This window comes from Macrotis lagotis, chromosome 5 (assembly GCF_037893015.1).
Source record: "Macrotis lagotis isolate mMagLag1 chromosome 5, bilby.v1.9.chrom.fasta, whole genome shotgun sequence".
NCBI lineage: Eukaryota > Metazoa > Chordata > Mammalia > Peramelemorphia > Peramelidae > Macrotis > Macrotis lagotis.
Window position 1 is genome coordinate 36,731,548 of NC_133662.1, and position 22,391 is coordinate 36,753,938.

The following is a 22,391-nucleotide window of genomic DNA, read 5'->3' on the forward strand; positions in this document are numbered from 1 at the left end:
ATATGACTCTTTTAAAAAATATTTATTGGGGGCGGCTAGGTGGCAATAGTGGATAGAGCACCGACTCTGGAGTCAGGAGTGCCTGAGTTCAAATCGGCCTCAGACACTTAATAAATTACCTAGCTGTGTGGCCTTGGGCAAGCCGCTTAACCCCGTGTGTCTCACAAAAAGCTTAAAAAAATATTTATTGATGTCTTTTATCACCTTTATTTTTCAATATATTGCTACTCCCTCCCCAACCCAGAAAGTCATTTTAGAAAATAAAGAATAAAAAAAAGGGATGAAGAGACAAAAGCAGTTCAACAAACCTAACCAATAAATTAGTGAAGTCCTCCTGTTTGTATCATGTTATATTACCATATTCCTCCAACTCTGCAAGGATGTTGAAAGATGCATTCTCCATTCTCTTCTTTTGAGGCAAAGCTTGACTAATATAATTACACAGTGTTCAACTTCAATGTTGATTGCCTTTGTACTCTTCCCAGTCAATCCATTTATATTATTGTACTGTATGTTGTCTTCAGTCTTCTTGCTTCATTTTGCAGTAGCTCTTAATGTATGTATTAGGCATGAGAAATAAGAACTGGACAACAAGGGAATTCTATGGCATAAAAGGTATTGAAAGGAATAAATTCCTTTCCTATAAACTCATCAGGGAAGAGATAAAGTAACTGTCTACAATCAATTAATTAATAAGCCTTTACTAAATCTATCTTTGTGCTAGACAGTGAGAAAGACAAAAATGTAATAGTCCATGGCCTAAGCTACTTCCATTTTACTAGGGGAGACATTACTCTCTGGAATCAGGGCTTAGATTTTAAACTCTACCTCTGACACTACTACCTATGTGATATTAGGCAGAAGACTTGATTGTGTTAGATCTTGGTTTCCTCATCTTTAAAATGAGGATTGGTATAAGCGATTTCTGAAGAATTCCCTTCCAGCTCTGGATCTATGAGTCTATTTGTGAATATCAAAATATGCAGATTTTGGGGGTGGCTAGGTGGTACAGTGAATAGAGCACCGGCCCTGGAGTCAGGAGTACCTGGGTTCAAATCTGGCCTCAGACACTTAATAATTACCTAGCTGTGTGGCCTTGGGCAAGCCACTTAACCCCATTGCCTTGCAAAAACCTAAAAAAAATGCAAATTAAATACAAAATAATTAAAATAACATTTTTTGCAAGGTAGTGCTGATAACTGGTATAGGGCAAGGGACCAGGAAGTCTCATGTAGGAACTAATCTTTGAAGCACAGATTTTCTTCCTTTGAAGGCAACTAGGTATTCCAAGAGCAAAAAGGAAGGAGCAAGTGTAGTTCCTTGCAGGATAACAACCCATGTAAATTCATGAATCCAGAAACTGGGATATTGTCTGTGAGGAAAAAAATTTAAGATGACCATTTTGGTTGGTTCAGAGAGCACATGAAGAGAACTAATATTTATTGAGACTAAAAAAGTAAACTGGAACTAGGAGTTTATATTTGTTCTTAGGGACAGTTATCACTGGAGTTGAGGGTGATGCTGAGACTATAACCGCTGAAATCATTCAGGTATCTCCAGTCAATTTAACAAATACTTATTTGCATATATGTGTCTGCCATGTGCAAGCCCTAAAGGTGTAGTTATGAAAAATGACAGTTACTATTTAAATGTGCTTACAATGTAATGGTAGCTGCAGAGGAATAATATATGAGCTATACAATAAGAAGTACCTAAAGCAAAAAATAGTGTGATAAGAGACTGAGGAGAAATCCAAATAAATTACTCAAGGAAGTCTGTGGAGTGAGAGATCACTTTAATTGGAATGTGGAATCTTATCTGGTCATTGAAGGAATTAAATTTCAATAGGTGGGTGAGATGGGCAAAAGAAGTGCATTTCAGGCGTGTGTTTTTGTGCTGTGTGTGTGTGTGTGTGTGTGTGTGTGTGTGTGTGTGGTGGGGGGTGTTGTGAATGCAGATGCAGAATGATGAGAGACTGCAGGATATTCTTGGAAGAATATTTTTGACTGAAAGGTGACTGGGATGGTGAATAGAGTCAAAGGGAGAGTATGGTATTCAATTCATCTAGCTGTAACATTTCTCTCTCTCTTTTTTTTTTTATTTCCAAATGACTTGTGATAGATTTTATTTATTTTGAGTTTTACAATTTTTCCCCTAATCTTACTTGCCTCCCCCCACCCCCCACAGAAGGCAATTTGTTAGTCTTTACATTGTTTCCATGGTATACATTGATCCAAATTGAGTGTGATGAGAGAGAAATCATATCCTTAAGGAAGAAACATAAAGTATAAGAGATAGAAAGATTAGACAATAAGATATCAGGTTTTTTTCCCCTAAATTTAAGGTAATAGTCCTTGGTCTTTGTTCAAACTCCACAGTTGTTTCTCTGGATACAGATGGTATTCAGCCCCAAATTGTGCCTGATTGTTGCACTGATGAAATGAGTGAGTCCATCAAGGTAGATCATTGCCTCCATGTTGCTGTTAGGGTGTACCCTGTTTTTCTGGTTCTGCTCATCTCTGTAATATCTCTATTACATCTAAACATCTAAAATTGTTGTTTGAAAAAGGCTAATTTGAAAGGGGTGGTCTGTAAAATGGTTTTAGGAAATATGAGACTTCAGACAAGGAGGCTGATATCAGCATATAGTGTCAGCCCCATATGAAATGTTGCAGATAAAATGACCACATCTGACTTTTGATCTTGGAAGAACGGTGGCATAATAATGTATTATTGGAAATGGGACAGATAGGAGGAAAACAGTATTACATCTTTCTAATTTTTAATGTCCTTTCCTCAAGTGAATACAATTTTATTGGTTACAATTTTAGGAGTCTACAATATCTTCAAATTATTTTAATTTGAATTCTCATATTCCATAGTCAAGGAAAAGTAGTTCAAAATATTGTTTTGTAAAGTTATCTTTGTTTAAAAATGCCTCTGGGGATTTCCAAAAATAAGCATTGGAAAGCTCTAACCATGTTATTTAGAAGTAATTTTTGACAGGTGTGATTTTTCTGAAGACTCTGAAGGTACAGAAAAATCTCATCACTGAAATATCCAGTTTTATGAATGGGGGTGAGAAAGTAATTTATTCAACAAATATTAATTAAGGCCTTCTATGCTATTTCCTCCCTCCCTCCCCAACAATATAAAACTTAGTTTGCCAGAGGACCAAATCTAGCCTATGTCTGCTTTAAACATAATAAAGCTTTATCTAAATTTTTTAAAAAAAATCTTAAAAATAATTAAAAATCTTTCTTAGAAGTGTTTTAAATTGTTCAACTTTTTTCACAATGATTTCCCTTTCTTTTCGAAATTTCATGAAATTAAATTGAACTTAAAAAATCAGTATTCTTAAATACATTTATTCACTCAATACAACAAAATATTTAAATATATAAACATTATTGCTAGCAGTTGATTGAATTTCACCCAGACCAGTTACCCTACTAGGCTTCTGATTCCGAACCACCTATGGACTTAGAGAAGTAGGTCCCCTTTCTTGAATAAGTGTGAGTTAAACAGCCCTCCAACAGCCCTGACTCCAAGAATGTGGTCTTAATGAGCGCCGGAGACTGCCTCCCTTTTTTGTTTATATTCCCCTAATCTAGCATATTGCCTTCTGAATTGATTGAGATTGGAAGTCATTTTGATTCCCTTTTTGGGGATGGGAATCAATGTAAGTCTGGTTTTGGGGACTGAAGCTCAGAATAAAAGATACAGTGATTTCTTATTCTTCAAAAGAATGACATAATCACATCCTATATGTCAACTATGGTTAGACATAGGGGATACTAATAAGAATGAAGAGTGCTCCTAGCCTCAAGGAATTTAGATTTTAATGGGTAAAACATGTACATGGATAATATGTAAAGGAAATGCAAAATATATATAAGAAATACAGTACAGTGAAAGAAGGGAGTGCTAATAGCTGAGGGGCCACTTGTAGGAGGTTGCCACTTGCTGTGGTGTTAGAGAAGCTAGGGATTCCAAGAGGTTCATTTCTTGAGGAGGGAGTGCATTCCAGGCATGGGGGTAGCCTGGAATGTCCTGTACAGGGAACAGTGAGCAAGTAGGCCAATCTGAGTGGAATGTAAAGTGTGTGAGGGGGAGTAGTGTGAAATCATTTGAGAAAGATAAGTTGGAGCCAGACTATGAAGGGCTTTAAATCCTAAGTTGAGCATTTGTATTTTCTCTTGGGGGACTGGGGGGGGGGGTCACCAAAGCTCAAGTATATTTTGGTTCATAACCTGTTATATTTAGTTTTATTAGGTGGCTAACTAGACATTCCTTCAACCTGCTAGGCTATAACATTGTTTCAGTGGAAATGCCTTTTGCATGTCTGCTACCCTGTTCATAAACCAATGAGGCTTGTGAGGTGAGGACTGATACACTGCCTATACTTGGGTTTAAGGAGCACTCAACATCAGGATGGATCATTTGTTTCTTCTTTCCTTTGTTCTTGGATCTATTTTCAGTTCAGATTGGCTTTTATTTGTTCGTTTTGGTGGGGATGGGTGTCTTTCTGAGATGTTTGGTTTTGTTAGTGAGATGACCATGCTTGATTTCAATAGCTGGAAAGCTTATCACTTGGTGGTGACTCAACCTTCTTTCTTCCTGATGTTCTGAGAACAGATGCACTCTGTGGTGGGAGCTGTCTTTGAAAACCATTACAACTGGGTAAGACCTGTCACAGTTAAAAACAGGGCTGGGATGCATTGCCTTTGAGAACACAGATAGATATACACATCTAAATATATTGTCATCTAAATAACTCATCTGTGACTCTTTCCTAGCTCCATCAGGTCCCCTTTCCTATCTCCTCATCTGTCTCACCCTGCTTAACCTCATTCAGAACTGGTTCATCCTTTGTCTTTGAAGTAATTCTTGAATGTATTTTTAAATTGGTTAAAGCTAGTGTCAAATACTCATTTTCTATTTACCTCCTGTATTAGTGTAATAAAAGACAATGTGTTTTAGCTAGAGAGTTGGCCTCCAAACCAAAAAAGACAAAAAAGACTTTTTTTTTTTTAAATTTTAAGTCTGAAAACTTTTTTCTCTCTTCTTACCTTTACCAATCCCCCGGACCAGAACGTAATTAGATAAAGGTAATACATGTTTAATAATCTTGCCTTTTTTTTTAAAGCATCTTGTACCATTCTAAGAAAAGACTAGCACAGGCAGTCATCATATTTGAATCTCAGATATGCCCATATGGAAATGGCCAGAAACTTGAGTATAGAGGTATTATAGCTTAAATAAAGGATCATTGTTCTGAGAGTTGGGATTTACTAGGTTGGGATGTGACCTAAAGAAGACCTTTCAGAACACTAATGCTTGCCTTTCCAGTCTTCTTACACCTCCCCCCTTCAACCTTACTCTCTACCTAACAGGTACCTTTTGATCCAGTACCACTGGTTTCCCCACTGTTCCATGAATAAGACATTCCATCTTTAATTTATTTTCTCTAGCTGTCTTCTATACCTGGAGTGCTTTCCTTTCTCATCTCTGCCTCTTGGATCCCCTGGTTTCTTTCAAGTCCCAGCTAAACTTCCAATTTCCAGCCCCTCTTAATTCTAGGGCCTTTCCTCCATTATTTTATATTTATGTTTTTATATATATGACAGATAGTAAATATTTTATATTTATGTCATATACGTTGTTTAGAATATATAGTTGTTTGCATGGTATCACCTCCATTAGACTATGAACTTCTCAAGGGCAGGGTCTACCTTTTACCTTTCTTTGTATCCCTGGATAGGGCATTGTTGCTGTTCAGTAGTATCTAACACTTTGTGATTCTGTGGACAATAGCATGTCAATACTAGCCATGGGGTTTTCTTGGCAAAGATACTGGTATGGGTTGCCATTTCCTGTTCCAGAGGATTAAGGCAAACAGAAGCTTGCCCAGGACTATACAACAGGTAAAAGTTCAAGTCAAATTTGAACTCAGGTTTTCTTGACTCTAGGCTCAGCACTCTATCACTGAGCCTTGTAGCTGCCCTAAAATTTTCCATGAACATGTGAGCCAGACCAACATCCTTGCAGACCCATTGGAGACTGGGCAAGGTGAAATGCCACCATAGTCAAACATATCATCATTTACCTCATTCATTTAATAGATCCTTATTGACTGGTTTGTGTGTAGGGGCTATCATGATACTTGTACCACCTACCTCATAAGGTTCATGAGAAAACAGTGCTTTACAAACCTTGAAGAAGGTTTGAAATTTAAGGCAAAGTGCTAGAATCCCTATGGTCAACTAGTTCATAGCAAACCTTAATTAATAAAATGTAAGCTGCTTTGTGAGAAGAATCTGTTCATTCATTCATTCATTCATTTGGGATGGGGGACAGTGAGTCATTTGTATCCCCTAGCATCTAGCACAAGGCCTAACACTTAATAAACACTTGTTGTTGACTGATTGACCAGGCCTTTACTAACACGACTCTTTAAATAAAATGAATTAAAGAAATACTTATTTATCAAAGTATAAGAAATTGAACATGTCGCACCACTAACCTTTTGCTAGAGAGACCTCTATCTTTACATATGACAAATACATGTTTATATATACATGCTTTTGATGAGATTTTTTTTTGTTATTGTTGCTGTAAAATAAAAGCTTGGTGGAAAAAGATGAATATGATAGAGATTCAGAATGGAAACTTTTAAGATAAGCTCTGGTTCCAGTACATGTAGTCCTTGGACTTTTTTGCCTACAACTTCTATAATTCTTGTAATGGTTTTCGGAATGTGGTCTGGGGGTTCCTAGGGACCAAGAGTCTCCTCTTTCAATGGGTCTTCTATTATTTTTCTAATAATATTTAAAATTATTTTTCTAATAACGTATTTTATTTCTAACATAGTAAATATCAAGATAAAAATCTCATCAACAAAATCTTTCTGTAGGTTCTTAATAATTTTTAATAACATAAAGGAGTCCTGAGACTAAAAAGTTTGAAAACTACTATTTGTGTACTGAAAGATCCTGTCATATATTTAAGACTTATTTTAGTCCTCTCTGCTTTATTAAATCAGAGAAATGGATCTAGACCTTTTTTTTCAACAACAAGGGTTGGAAGAAAAAAAGGTATTTGGTTAATCTTGCATTAACCAGAATATTAAATTAGCTAGAGTTATCTATTACCCCAAGCATTCCAATCAGTTAGAATTTTTCTGTCTGGATAAAAATAAATACCCAGATTCATCAATCACTGTCTGTAGTTCCAGTGCAGGTGTGGTTGGTGTTTTACTTTGTGAAAATTACCAACCTATTTTCAGCTTCCTCCATATGAAAAAAGGGGGCGGGTCTATAGAAGAAGAAGACAAATAAGATAGTCCTTCAGACCTGTCAAATTTATGTAGACTTAAAGATGGAAGGGAACTTAGAGGTCATCTCATCCAACACTCATCATTTTATAGACAGGAAATAGATCTCAAAATACTGACTTACCAGAAGCAGGATTTGAATTTAGCCCCTTTGACTCCAAATCTAGTACTCTTAAGGTAAGGTGGGCAACTTTTGGAGACACAAAAACTTGTAGACTTTGTGTATCCCCATGAAAACTAGGTTATTTATGCTAGCAAAGATGACTTAAATAACAAAGGATCAGGGGATGTGTTATCTTTTAACTGGGCTTTCCAGGCCCCAGGACTGAGACTGATGGTTGAGAAACCACCAAGGAACCATTTTTCTCACAGAAATTGTACTTGATGATTTCAGAGGAATCAATATAAGATAGAGGAAGGTGTTCAGATTTAGAGTCAGAGGTACTGAGTTCGGATCCTTTCTCTGCTCTCAGCATTAAGTAGCTCCATAGATAGAATATTGGACTTCAGAGTGAGAAAGACTTGAATTCGAATTCTGACTTTGATACTAGGTTTGTGATCCTGGACCAGTCACTTAATCAGTCTTAGCCCCAATTTCTTTACCTATAAAATGGAAGTAATAATAACATTTGTGATCAGGTTTGTAGGATCAAATGAGTTAAAATAAATGAAGTGCTCTCCAAATCTCATTTTTTTGTTGTTGTACATCATTCATTTTAGTTGGGATTTCATGACTCATTTATGATTTTCCTGGTAAAACTCTTTTTTGCAGCTGAGGAAACTGAAGCAAACAGGGTTAAGTGATTTGTTCAAGGTCATACAGCTAGTAAGTGTCTGACGTCAAATTTGCATGCAGATTTTCGTAACTTCAGTCCTAGCACTCTATAAATTGCGCCACCTTGCAAACCTTATAGTGTCATATGAATAGTTATTGTTAATATTTTCTGTAAAATGAAGAAGTAGGCTTCAATGATTTTTCCAGGTCTCAGGCTTTGATCCTTTGATCCCATGATCCCACGATCCCAAGAACCTTTGATTCTGTGGTCATTTGGATAGTGAAGAAAACTCAAATTGAATTTTTTGAACTGTTAGAATTACATTTTATTGGGTAACTGAGAACTTTAAATTTTCCTTCCATCTAGTTAGAAGAGCCAGACAGAAGACTGTTGTGGTGTCCCATAACTATAACTTATTTATTTTGTGGTAATCATACTTGTTAGCAGCATCCTTTGTGATGGGTACAGAAAACCACTCCAGGGCATGCCTTGTGTTAGGTGCAGAACTCCAGACATCTCCAAAAAATCTGACCTATGTTTGGCATAGGCAGATTGAAGCTACAATCTCTTCTCTTATCTGTTTCACCTCTAACATCCACTTTTCTTTCAGAGCCTTAGTTTACTATTCTGTAAAATAGGAATTTTAATGTTGATAAGGCATCCTTATGCCTCATTTTGTTGAGGAGTCATGAGATAATAAGATAGTCAGGTTTTATATGCAGCTGGGTAGGACAGTGGATAGGGTGCTAGATCTGAGATTAGGAAGACTCATTTTCCTGAGTTCAAATTTGTACTTAGTAACTGTGTGATCCTGGTTAAGTCTCTTAACCTTGTTTGCCTCAGTTCCTCATCATAAAAATGAACTGGAGAAGAAAATGGGAAACCACTCCAGTATCTTTTCCAGGAAAACCCAAAAATGGATCAGGAGGAGTCATATACAATTGAAATGATGAGTAGCAATAATAATAATGTTTTGTACAATACTGTCACACTGCCTAGTTTACATAGTAGATAGTAGACAAATGTCAAATATTATTATTATTATTATGATTGTTGCTGTATGAAAACCAGCCATTGTTATTTGAATATCATTTCCCCTTACAAAGAGGGGAAATTTTCTGTTCATGAGAACTTCTAGGTCCCTCTGCCAAATAAAGTGCTTGCTCTGCCATTTTTAGTAAAAGTAAATAAATGATTTTTTGGGGGGGGAAGACCAACCAGTCAGGAAATATAATTTACATAGATGGAGATTGCCAGCATCCTTAGCTACAGTGAAAGAACCATGCTGTGTGAGGATCATTCACTGGTGCTGTGGTTGTTGCGATTTTAGTATGGCCTGTAGTCAATATTCCATTTTTGCATGTTCTTTGGTATAAAATGGAAACTGGCATTGTTAGTTTGATGACCTGGGTAGCTGGCATTTGAAAGTATAAAAATTAGCTTTTTTTTTTAAATAGAAGTAAAAAGGAAACAGTATACAGTATCCCTGGAATAATGTCACAGTATTGAAAAGAGCTCCCCTTTCTCCTCTTCTCCCTGTGAGGCAAAGCAAATTTATTAGACTTGGATGACTTGTAAGGTACAGTGACAGCTCATGAGTGTTTGCTAAATTGCACCAAAGGTTAGAATGAAAATTTATCAGAGCAGGATTTGTTGTATAGTAATTGTTTCTTTTATGTTTCAAATAATAGGGGCAATTCAGAAAGTTTTTAGAGTTAGCCTTCACTTTGATTAGTATTCCTCATCAGAATCATTATTAGGATTTCTTATTTCATTCATAATATTGTTTAGGGAAGTAAGAATATCAAAATGAGTACACATCAAGATCAATGCCCCATTTTGTTTTCACAAAACTGTGTGTTTGAGTCACTTGGGAATAGACTTCCCCCAAATTTTTCCTTCTTTCCTTTTACTAACTTGTTTTTAGGCTAGTAGGAAACTATGAATTGAGCAGATGTGAAAAAGATAATTAAGAGCACTAGCAGAAACCAATAAATTGGGTCAGTGGCCTCTCTGACCAAAGACCAAAGTGAGGGCCAAAGGATTACTCCTCATTACTTCTTTGGGAGATGGGAGTAATCCTCTGGCTTAGTCTTCAAGACATGGGTGTAGTCTTCAATGACTGTGATTGAATCAACTTGAATTTGAGTTAAATGAGTTACTAAGGTAGACTATGCTATTGTTGTTCATCACTTGTTTTTTAAGCCCTGTCTGATTCTCCAACTATTCATGTCTCCATTTAGTATTTTCTTGGTGAGGTTACAGAGTGTTTTGCCATTTCTTTCTCCAGCTCATTTTACAAATGAGGAAACTAAGGCAACAGGATTAAGAGATTTGCCCAGAGTCACATAGTTGCTAGGTGTCTGAGACCAGATTTGAACTCAAGAATATGAATGTTCCTAACTCCAGATCTGGCATTTTGTGCACCGTGCCACTAGCTGTCCTGAGATAGATAATATAAAGGTGGAAATTTCAGTTTACATTAGAATTGACTCCTGAGTGAAGGTAATAACAAAAGCTTAATCTTTGGGCAAGTTTCTTTGGGATGTGGGTGAAGGTAAGGAGTTTGGACTATGTGCAAGAGTATTAACCCTTATAACAGTATGACTAAGTCTTGAAATGAGAGTTAAACTCAATTTTACAATTTCTTCTCTGATTCTTGGAAGAAACCTGAGTTCAAATCTGGCCCCCCACACAATAGCTATGTGACCATTGGCAAGTTTCTTAATTCTACTTTTCCTTTCTTCATCTGTAAAATGAGCTGGAAAAGGAAAAGTATATCTTTGTCAAGAAAATCCCAAATGAGGTCATGAAGAGTCATGACTGAAATGACTGAACAACCATAATATGGCAGATCCAAATTTGGTTGGCAGGATTTGATTTTTGGGATGGCCAAAAGTCAATCCAGTACTACACTTAGAATCATGAAGGACTTAGGTTTGAATCTTCCTTCTATTACTTATGTTATATGATAGCACTAATATTTGATTCGGGTATTAAGTGAAAGAAAGCCATTCCAGTAGCTTTGCCAAGAGAACCCCAAATAGGATTGTGAAGAGTTGGTCCAGATTGAAATGACAGAACAACAAAAATATAACTGTGCCTTCTGCCTTTCCAGGCTTAATGGAGCATTGTTCCCTTTCATGAGTTCTGTGATCTAGATAGACTTTGGTCTTTGCCATCTCCTTTGTATTACATTGTGTCTGATTCTCTCAATTTTGAAATGTATTCCTTCCTCACTTTTTGCCTCATGGAATTTCTCTTTTCCTTCAAATCATAGTTCATGTGCTGTGGACTAGGTTCTTATAGGAAACCTATCTTGATTCCTAAAATTATGAGAGGTAACTCTCATACTTCATCTCCCTCTCCCCATGAAAATCACTCTATATTTATTATATATATATATATATGTATAGTTTCTCAAATTTTTTTATAATATTTCAATATAATTGTACTTTTAGATTTCAATTTGCACAAACATTATTTTGACTTCCAATCCTCCAAAAATGGCTTCATTTTTGTTCTTATCTCATTTTATTATATTAATTTCATAAGTATTCTTTCTTTGCCCTAATGGTATTGACAGCATCCTTGGTAATTTGTTATCAGTTATCTATTTTATTAACATGCTGTTATGCCCTCTTCAGATTCTTTAATCAAGTTAATACAGCCCTGGACTAATCTTATTAGTTATCCCTTCCTCAGCCTAATAACAGTATTGTTTTATCACTTCATAAATGTCTTAATTTTTTATCTGAGATGAATTGAAAATGTCTGACAAGTGTTTTAAAAGATGTTTTCCTGAGGTTGATATTTCACATGTGGAAAATGTGGAACTGTTTTAGAATTTTGTCAAACAAAACAATCAGCTAAATATTTAATAGCATAGTCCTTGATGCCTACACATTTTGCACACTCTTCATGTTCCTTTCATTATTTCTTAACAAGATTTATAGATCACAACATAATAAGGAATGGATCTCTAGGGATCAGCTAATCTAATCCTTAGAATGATACAGTGGAAAGAACATCAGCTTTGGAAGCAGGAGACCCCAGGTTTAAATTCCTTTTCCTACACTTAGGATCCGCATGTTACCATACTGTTGCCTTTAACAAAGTAATTACTATAGAGGTGAATGCCTACAAATCTATTGAATTCTCTCTAGGTTCAACAATTAAAGACAGGAACCATTTCTTATGCTTATCTTGGATTCTGTCCATTTTAGTACCTAATATGATGTTAGGCATAGCATCAGATCTCAGAACTTGATTGCTAGTTTTTGTCAATGAAGAATGGATGAGATTTGCTGATGGATTTGACAGGGGGGAAATCATAGGAATGATTATTTGATGTGAAATGTGAAGGAGAGGGAGGAGTAACTATTGAATCTGTGAGTTTAAGAGTGCCTAATCTAAATCAGAAGTAAATATTTTGATTATCTAAGTGTGCCAAAGGGGATGAGCTTAACCTGACATGTAGAAAAAAATGCTTTCTTTGACCATGTGGGTATTGATTTAGGGAGTTGTCAGTCCCATCCTTTCCATCCAGAGGTTTTAAAGTAGTTTTACCCTCCTTCAGGGTGTTTAAGAATGTATACCACTATATTTACTGACATAATTCTCCCCCTTTTTTTCCATAGATATTTAACTACTAACAGGGTGTTTAGGTAAAGGATTATAGGGTAAGAATGGTCTTACAGGCTTGACAAGAACTCTTAAAAAGCTTTCTGCAGTAATTATAGCTAAAGGTTTCTACCTTTTTCATAGATTCATATTATTAGAGTTCTCAGGAAGTTCAGAGATCATCTAATCGAAGGTCTTCACTTTATAGCTAAAGAAACTGAAGACTAGAGAAGGGAAGTAGCTTGCTCTAAGATAAAACTGTGATGAGAACAAAGGTATATCTGGAGTTCCAATCTTGTACACAGTATTCAGTATAGTAAATTCTTATTGAGTATATACTCTATGCAAGAGACTGATCTGGTATGTTGAAAGAGCAATGACTTGTGGTCAGAGGACCTGGATTTTCCAGTACTAGCTCTCCCTAGGAGAGCTTTAGGAAACTTTAGGAAAATCTCTTTGGCAGCTCTCTGGAAACTGGATTGGAGAGGGAAAGGCTTTAGGCAAATCAGAGAATTTAGGACGCTGGTCCAGGTGCCATGAGGGATCAAATCCTGACCTAGGATGGTGGCTATGTGAGCACAAGGGGATGCATAATAAAGTTGGGGAAGCAGAATAATAATTGATAATAATTGGCAACTGATGGAAAATGTGTGGGGAGGGAAAGCAACAGAATGAGAATTACTCCAACCTTGTGCCCTCAATAGAAATAGGGAAGAGGAATAAGTTAAGAGGAAAGATAATGAGTTCTCTTTTGGATATGTTATACTTGAGATGCCATGGGACATTCCATTCATGCAGTGTGAGAGAAAGAGTATTACAGTTTTTAGGACTATGGCCTTAGAATTAGGTTGTCCTTTATTTGAAGTCTTGCATGTGACAGTTCTGTCTCTAATCATGGTCAAGTCACTTAGCCTATTATTGCCCCAGGCAACTTGTAATACTTAATAAAACACACAGTTTTTGTGGGGACAGCTTAGGTGGTGAGATAGTGTTGGACCTAGAGTCAGGAAGATTCCTCCTCTGAGATCAAATCTGGCTTCAGACTTTTAGTAACTTCATGATTGTGAGCAAGTCACTTAACCCTGTTGAGCTCAGCACTGTTCATATTCTCATTTGATCATTATAATAACCCTGTGAGCTATTTGCTATGATTTTCTCCTATGACCTTAAATTATGGCTGACTAGTAGTTCCCCATACTGATGAAATCACAGGTCTGTCTATACTTCTTCCCACAAAATTGTTTAGATGGTTTAGATTGCAGTATGGGGAAAAAGGGAAGAGGAGATACTGTTTTTACTGCAGGTTTGGCAAATAGGTTTATTTTTATACATTGATTATAATAATAATATAAAAATAACTAGTATTTATATGGTATTTAACATTTAAAAAGAGCTTTATATTTTATTGGATCCTTACAGCCACTTTGTGACTAGTCCAAAATCATACAGTTACATGTCTGAGGCAGGATTCAAACTCAGGAGCACTATCCACTGTGCCATTTTAACTGATAAGGCAGTTTTTGCTATAAGGAATATATATATATATATGTTTTTGTGTTAAATTCATTCTATGGGTTTAGAAAAAAGTGAGTTTAAATTCAATGTTTCTAGGAGAAGTTTAATTTGACAAGTGATCCTCTCTAAGTGCCAAACAGAATTCACTATTCATTGTTCCTCTGATCAAGAATCTTGGCCATTTGATTTTGTTAGCCCTGAATTTATCCCTAAGTATATGGAAACTGGGCCAGTATTATAGTCCTCCTGCTGGACCATGTTTTCTCCAAGACAAAGAGAACTTTCATGCTTGAGTAAACACCCGGGTACATTGTGAAATTGCCCAGTGCCTAAACAATTGGTGTAGATCTGGTGGTTTGAATGCATAACTTGTTTGAAAGACTTTTTTGTCAGCTAATATTTTAATATGAGCAGTATAAGGAATTTAAATATTTTTTTCCATAGTTTTTAATAGTCCACCCACTATAGATGTGAAAAGCTCAATCATTTTTATTGGCCACTTACCCATAGATAATGCTCTTGTATTACCTTCAACTGATGATTTGTTTAACTTTTTTTTAAAGGTTTTTGCAAGGCAAATGGGGTTAAGTGGCTTGCTCAAGGCCACACAGCTTAGATAATTATTAAGTGTCTGGGACCAGATTTGAACCCAGGTACTCCTGACTCCAGGGTCGATGCTTTATCTACTGTGCCACCTAGCCACCCTTTTCAAACCTGTTCTAAATGATATGAACTGATGCAGTGATGTAAGCAGAAAGAAAATATATGTTCACAAAGGAAAATAATATGCACAATGACTACAACAATAGAAATGGAAAGGCCAAAAACCCCCCTAACTGAACAATATAATTATAATGACTGAACTTGAGCTGGTGACCTGTTGAAAAATGATCCTCTCTCTTTTGCAGAAGTGAGGGAATCTATGAGTGTGGACTTTTGAATATTCTCAGACCAGTTAATATGAGGATTGGATTTTTGAACTGCTTTTTCTTTTTCTCTTTTTTTAATTGTTAAAATATGACTCACACATTTGTAGAAAGTTTGAATATAGGATTTGCTGCCAATTGCTGTCTTCATAAGCTCTCTTTTTTTCGTGGTTAATTAAATGACCCCCAGTTAAGCATTAACTCATACCATCAATAAAATTAAATGCTTGTTGACTGACTGAGTGAGCAATGCCTTAAACTTTCCTCTGTTCAGAAAGTTTGGATTATGGACTCATGGATTATGTAACTCATGTACCTTATGTTTTACTATTTTTATCTTTCAGCAATTTTTTCAACTAGTAAAATTACGAAAACTTGGACTTAGTGATAATGAAATTCAACGACTTCCTCCAGAAATTGCTAACTTTATGCAGTTGGTAGAGCTGGATGTGTCTCGAAATGGTAAGTAAAAGATTACTGGTTATTGTTTATTATAGTTTGTGATTCAACAAATTGAATTGAGACATTATTGTTAGTTTAGATACTTTTCTAGAATTATGGAGTTCTAGAAAATATTTGCAGTCTGAGTGTGTAGGACAGTACCAGAAAAATAGTAAGAAGTGTAGTGGAAAGAGAACTGATAACCTGTTGTTAAGAAGACCTGGATTCTGATCCTACCTTAGACATTTATTTAAAAGCTGTGTGATACCTTATAAAATCACTTATCCTTTCTTAGTTTCATTCTCCTTGTCATTTAAAGGAGGGCAATAGAACCTATCTTCTGGAGTCTTCATGCGTCTCAAATAAGATAATGAGTATAAAGGGCTTTGCAAGCTTTAAAACGCTATATAAATGCTAGCAGTTATCACTATCATCATTGCTTGGTGAAGTAAAAAATGCTGAAACTACCAGTTATTCTTGAATAGCTGAATCAACTCTAAATAATTGCAAAATACTTAGCAGCCCACATTCTTTTATGAAATCACCTTGTTCTCTTTAATGTAGGCACAGTCTTTGTAAGATCCATTAAACTATCATTCTTTTTAACTTGCCTGACATTCATTTCCTCATCCTGGGACAGTGTGTTCTTCGAAGCCTTGTTAAATACTGTTGATTTAATGAGAACAGCTCTGCAGTTGTGTTTTAGGGATATCTATGACACATTTATCCTTTAGTGTAGTGTTGTGAGCATTTTAAAGGAAAAAAATCTTGTTTGCTTGAAAAATTTCTACTTTTCCTCAAAATGTTCATCAGGGTTTTTTCCAGGGACCATCTTTATCAATGCTCATTGTCTGTTTAGTTAATTTCTAACCTGAAGAAACATACTACAAATATCTCAATTCTATAAAAATATTCTTATTCAAAATATGGCCATTAACAAAGACAAATAAAATACAAACTAAGGAATTAAAACCTTTAGCTTCAATTAAATGAAACTAAATGAACAGACAAAAACATGTGAAAATATTTTTTATTTTCTGTTTTAAGGTATTGATAAGAAATTGATAAACTTTTATAAAAGCAAAAAATAATTACTAGCCTTTGGCAAGAATGGAAGTGATTGAATGGGAAATTTTTTTCTGTTTCAAATTTTTCAAATGAAGGTTTGTGTACAACAGATAAAGGCATAAAATCATTCTCTAGTTGATAAGCTGTTAAAGTATATGAACCAAGGCATATGAAAAGAGAATTGGAAAATATAACAACTTTAGGAACGTATACTCTAGGATTTGACAAATTATGATGGGTGGGCCAAATTGGGTCTACTGCCTGTTTTTATATAGCTCCTGATATGGGTAGTTTTTGTATTTTTAAATATGACAAAGTTCATTTTTCATTATTTCAATACTGTAACATTTTATTTAAAAATGTAAAAAAAATCTTTAACTCATTAACTGAACAAAAACAAGCTGATAGATTTTGGGTTGTAATTTCTCTCACCCCTCCTCTTAATCTCTAATAGTTAAGATAGATGTAAATACAAACAATCCTAAAGTTTCACTTGTACACCTAGCACATTGCTTACAAAAAAAAAAAGGTGAAGATAGTCAATGGCTGAGGGGCTATATATAAGGACAGGCACACTAATGTGTTTTTGATGGAATAAAGTCAACCATTTTGAAAATTAATTTGGAATTATGCAAATAAAGTGGCTAAAAATAGTTATACTCTTTCTCCTAAGGATTCTACTTCTGGAATAGCTCCAAAAAGGGAGTCACCTCCAAAAAAGAAAGTTTCTATGTGCATCAAAATATTTATGCTGTAGTTTGTGGTAAGAAAGATCTGGAAACAAAGTAGATATCTATCAATTGGAGAATGGCCACATAAACTGTGGTTCATGAATGCAATGGAATATTAATGAGCTGGAAGAAGCAACGAACATGATAAATAGAGAGAAACATGGGAGGACTTACATGAACTGATTCAGTAAAGCTATCAAAAAATTACTGAAACAATGTAAATGAAAAGATGAGTAGCCATAAAAATATTTGAAAATGAATGTGCAGAATTACAAAGAACAGATTTGAATCTAAAGAAGAAATAGTGAAAAACACCATGGCAGGGGGTCCACAGATATAGGACATTGCAATATAAAGTCAGTTTTTTGATATATTGGCCAATTTTATTAATTTATTTTTATTTATAATATTTTTATTCTCTCAATTAAATGTTAAAACAATTTATTAACATTTAAAAAAATTCTGTTCTTTCCTCATTCCCTTCCACTTCTCCATTCTCATTTAGTTTATGCATGTGCAATGGGGTAAAACATTTCTATATTAGTCATTTTGTATAAGAAGAATCAAAAAAAAGAAAAAATAGGATAATTTATTCTGTGTTCAGATAAGATATTATCAGTTCTTTCTCTGGAGGTGGATCAGATTTATTGATTTCAATCAAGTAAGCTCCAACATTTATTCCTATGCTCTTTAGTACTTTTAATAGGAATGGATGTTGTATTTTATTAAAGATCTTTTTTGCATTTATTGAAATAATCACATGATTACTTATGGTTTTATTATTGATATGGTCAATTACCCTGACGATTTTCTTAATATTGAACCTGTATGCCTAGTGTAGACCCCACTTGATCATGGTTAAGTGATCCTTGTGTTATGTTTCTGTCATCTCCTTAATAGTATTTTATTTAACATTTTTACAAGATTGATTTGGGAACTTGGTATATAGTTTTCTTGTACTGTTTTTGTTCTTTCTGGTTTAGGTATAAGTACCATATTTGTGTCATAAACTGAATTTAGGGGAGTCTTTTTTTTCTTCACCTATTTTCCCAAATAGTAATTGTTCTTTAAATTTCTGGTAGGACTTAATTTGATAGAATTTGTCTTTTCTTGGAAATTCTTTTCTTAGAGATTATTCATGGTTTGTACAATTTCTTTTTCTAAGATGGGGTTAAGTATACTATTTCCTCTTCTGTTTATCTGGGCAGTTTATATTTTTGTTAATATTTTTACAATTTGCTTAGATTGCCAGGCTTATTGGAATATTGTTGGGCAAAATAGCTCCTAAAAATTGTTTTAATTTTTTGTTAAAGAGGTTAATTTGCCTCTTTAATTTTTGGTAGTGGTAATTTGGTTTTCTTTTTTCAATCAATTCAGCCAATGACTTATTGATTATACTTATTTTTCCATAAAAACCAGTTTCTAATTTTATTTATTAGTCCAGTAGTTTTCTTTCCATTATATTAATTTCCCTTTTGTTATTCAGGTCTTCAAATTTGGCATTTAGTTGGAAAATTTTGTTTATTTTTTTAGTTTTTTTAGTTGCATGTCCAGTTAATGGATTCTTTTTTTTTATTGATGTAAGCATTTAGAGATACAAATTTTCCCCAAGTACTGCATTGACTCTACCTCATAAATTTTGGTAAATTTTCTCATTTTTGTCATTCTCTTTAATAAAATCATTGATTTTTTTCTGTTTTGTTCTTTGATCCACTTATTCTTTAAGATTTGATCATTTAGTTTTCCATTAATTTTTAATTTACTTTTCCATTGCCCATTATTGAATGCAGTTTTTATTGCAATAGGATCTGAAAGGATGGATTTAGTATTTATGTTTTTCTGCATTTGGTTATGACTTTTTTAATACTCTAATATTTGGTCAATTTTGGTGTAGGTGCTATGTGCTGCTGAGAAAGTTTTATTTTCTGTTCCCATTTCACTTTTCTTCAGAGTCTATCATATCTAACTTTTCTAAAATCCTATTCATGTTCTTAACTATTTTCTTGCTTGTTTTAAAAATTAGATTCATCTAGTTCTAAGAAGAGAGAGTTAAGGTCTCCAAAGAGTATCATTTTAATGTTTTCTCCTGTTTTCTCCTATTATTAATTTTTTTCCTTTAAAAATTTAGGTGCTATACTCTTTAATGTATATATGTTTGTATTATATTACTTCATTGCCTGTTTCTTTTAGTTTAATTTTGCTTTTGCTTAGTCTGAGATCATGATTACTACCCTTTTTAAAATTTTATTTCAGTTAAAGCTTAATATGCTATACCCTTTACTTTTACTTGTGTATATCTCTGTATTTTAAATAAGATCCTTGTAAAAAGCCTATTGTAGGATTCTAGTTTTTAATCTGGCTTCTGCTTCTATTTTATGGATGAATTCATACCATTCACATTTATAATTATGATAAATGTGCATTTTCCTCCATCTTATTTTCCTTCTGTTTATCCCTCTTTCCCACCTTTCACTTTTTCACAACCAGCTCCCTTAACCTGCCCCCTCCACCCTTTATCCTCCCTCCCTTTTTTACATCTTTATAGGGCAAGAGAAATTTCTATATCCAACTAGTGTATATGTTATTCCCTGTTTGCACTAATATTGATGAAAATAAAATTTAAGTGTTGCCTGCCTTCTCTATCCCCCAAGTCTTCCCCTCTACTTTAAAAGCTCTTTTGAGCCTCTTTTGTGGGATATGGTTTACCTGTTTCCCTTACCTTCCCTCTTCTTCCAGTGCACTCTTCTTTTTCATCCCTTAATTTTGTTTTTTTGGATATTATTCCATCATAATCAACTCAAACTTGTATCCTCTATATATATTCATCCTAATTTCCATAATAGTGATAATGTTCTTGAGTTACAAGCATCGTCTTCTCATGTAAGATTATAAACAGTTTAACCTCATTGAATCTGGTTTTTTTTGGCAAGGTAGTGGGTTTAACTGACTTGCCCAAGGTCACACAGCTAGGTAATTATTAAGTGTCTGACACTGGATTTAAACTCAGGTTCTCCTGAATCCAGGGCCAGTACTTTATCTACTGTGCCACCTAGCCACCCCCTTTTTACCTTTTTAATGCTTTCTTATGTCTTATATTTGAAGATCAAGTTTTTTTTGTTTAGCTCTTGTCTTTTAATTGGGAATTCTTGAAAGTCTTCAATTTTATTAACTGTCCATTTTTTGCCCCCTGAATGATTATTCTCAGTTTTATTGGGTAGGTGATTTTTGATCCAAGTTGCTTTGCCTTCCCCAATGTCATACTCTAATAGTTTAATATTTAATACTCTGACACTTTTTTTTAGGTTTTTGCAAGGCAAATGGGGTTAAGTAGCTCACCCAAGGCCACACAGCTAGGTAATTATCAAGTGTCTGAGACCGGATTTGAACCCAAGTACTCCTGAGTCCAGGGCCCGTGCTTTATCCACTGTGCCACCTAGCTGCCCCAATATTCTGATACTTTAATGTAGATATTAAATCCTGTATAATCATTACCATGTCTCTATGATATTTGAATTGCTTCTTTCTGACTACTTGCAGTATTTTCTCCTTGATTTGGGAGCTCTGGAATTTGACTATAATATTCCTGGCAGTTTTCAAGAACGACCATTTTTTAAAAAAAATTAGAAGAGATTTTATGAAGGAAGCTCAATGAGGATTCTGATCCCCCAACATGGAAGGGTCAGGTCCTGAGAAGTTCATCTGGTTCAATCTTCTCATCTTATATATATGGAAACTGAGGTCCAAGTACATGAGGTGACTTCCACCAGGGTCACACAGTATGTACAGAAGAGTAGGATTCTAATCCTGATGTTCAGTCTTCAGATTCAACACTCTTTATTCTAGATTAAACCACCTTTGTCAATAGAGCTTTTGGGGCCTGAAAATGAAAAGGAGTTTTCGCCTTGAAATATTTTTATATGACAACTTGAGTAAGATGGAGAAAGGAATGTATATATCTTGCTGTGTGCCCAATTTTGCTTTCTAGCATGTAGTTTAAAAGATGTCTTCCCTGAAGGCATTGTCAAGACAAGAATTATTTTTGTCTCCCTGGGACTCAACCTCTTTTTCTTTTTTTCATTCTTTTTGTTCAGTTGTTTTCTGTCTATCTTTCTGCAGGTGTTTTGCATCATATGAAGGATCATGCTGGTCTTCCACCTTCTTGTCAAGCAGTTTTAGAATTACTGAAGGGGAAGGTGCCCAGATGGAGGTCTGGCATATGGATCCTTTCATTGGTTCTTGAAGTAGGAGGAGGCAGATGTGGGAGTGTATATGCTCATTGTTTGCTTCTTAGTAAAAAGAGAGGGGAATGTAATAGTTGAGCCCGACTTTTCCTTTCCTCTTCTCAGTGCTTGCCCCCCCAACCTCCCTACCTTTTTTTACATTGTTGAAATAAGATTAAAATGAACATTGAAGATACTCTCGTAGAGAGAAGGAAGGCACAAAACTTGCTATTAGAGAGAAATATGTATAAGGGAGTGGGACAGTCAGTTACACACTGCCTTTTTTTCATTGCTTATAATCAATGAGTTTTAATAACTGCCTACTACAAGATGGCATTGTTCAAGACAATAAGGGTAAAACATGGACATGAAAGAATTCCTACCCTCAAAGTATTTTATCAGGGAAGTCAGCATGTATAAACATAAGTATAAACAGAATGCATCTGAAATAATTAAAAGGTAATTATTACTTTCCATCTTCTTTATATGTATCTTGAGTAAATGTATTGTTAGATGTTACTTTTCCTGTTAGAATGTAATCCCCTTGATTGTAGAGGATATTGACCCTTTTATCTTTCTAATATCAAGTATGAGTGTTTGATACATAGTAGATCTAGTAATATCATTTAGTAAAATGCTTTTTGGGTGATTAATTGAGAGACTCCACAAGTCTGTTCTTAGAGAGATAACAGGAAATACTGTCATTTATTTAGAGCTCTAGGCAACTCTAATAAGTTGTAAGGAGGGTATTTGTA

At 34.8% G+C, this 22,391-nt stretch overlaps 1 protein-coding gene across 2 annotated transcripts in view; it reads left to right on the top strand.

The window, feature by feature from the left end:
* LRRC1 (leucine rich repeat containing 1) overlaps nucleotides 1-22,391 on the top strand; it is a 161,007-nt gene that overhangs the window by 38,473 nt on the left and 100,143 nt on the right. For both annotated transcript variants that reach the window (XM_074237216.1, XM_074237215.1), the window contains one exon: nucleotides 15,521-15,638. In XM_074237216.1, coding sequence (XP_074093317.1) covers nucleotides 15,521-15,638 — 118 coding nt within the window. The remainder of the gene's footprint in view (nucleotides 1-15,520; nucleotides 15,639-22,391) is intronic.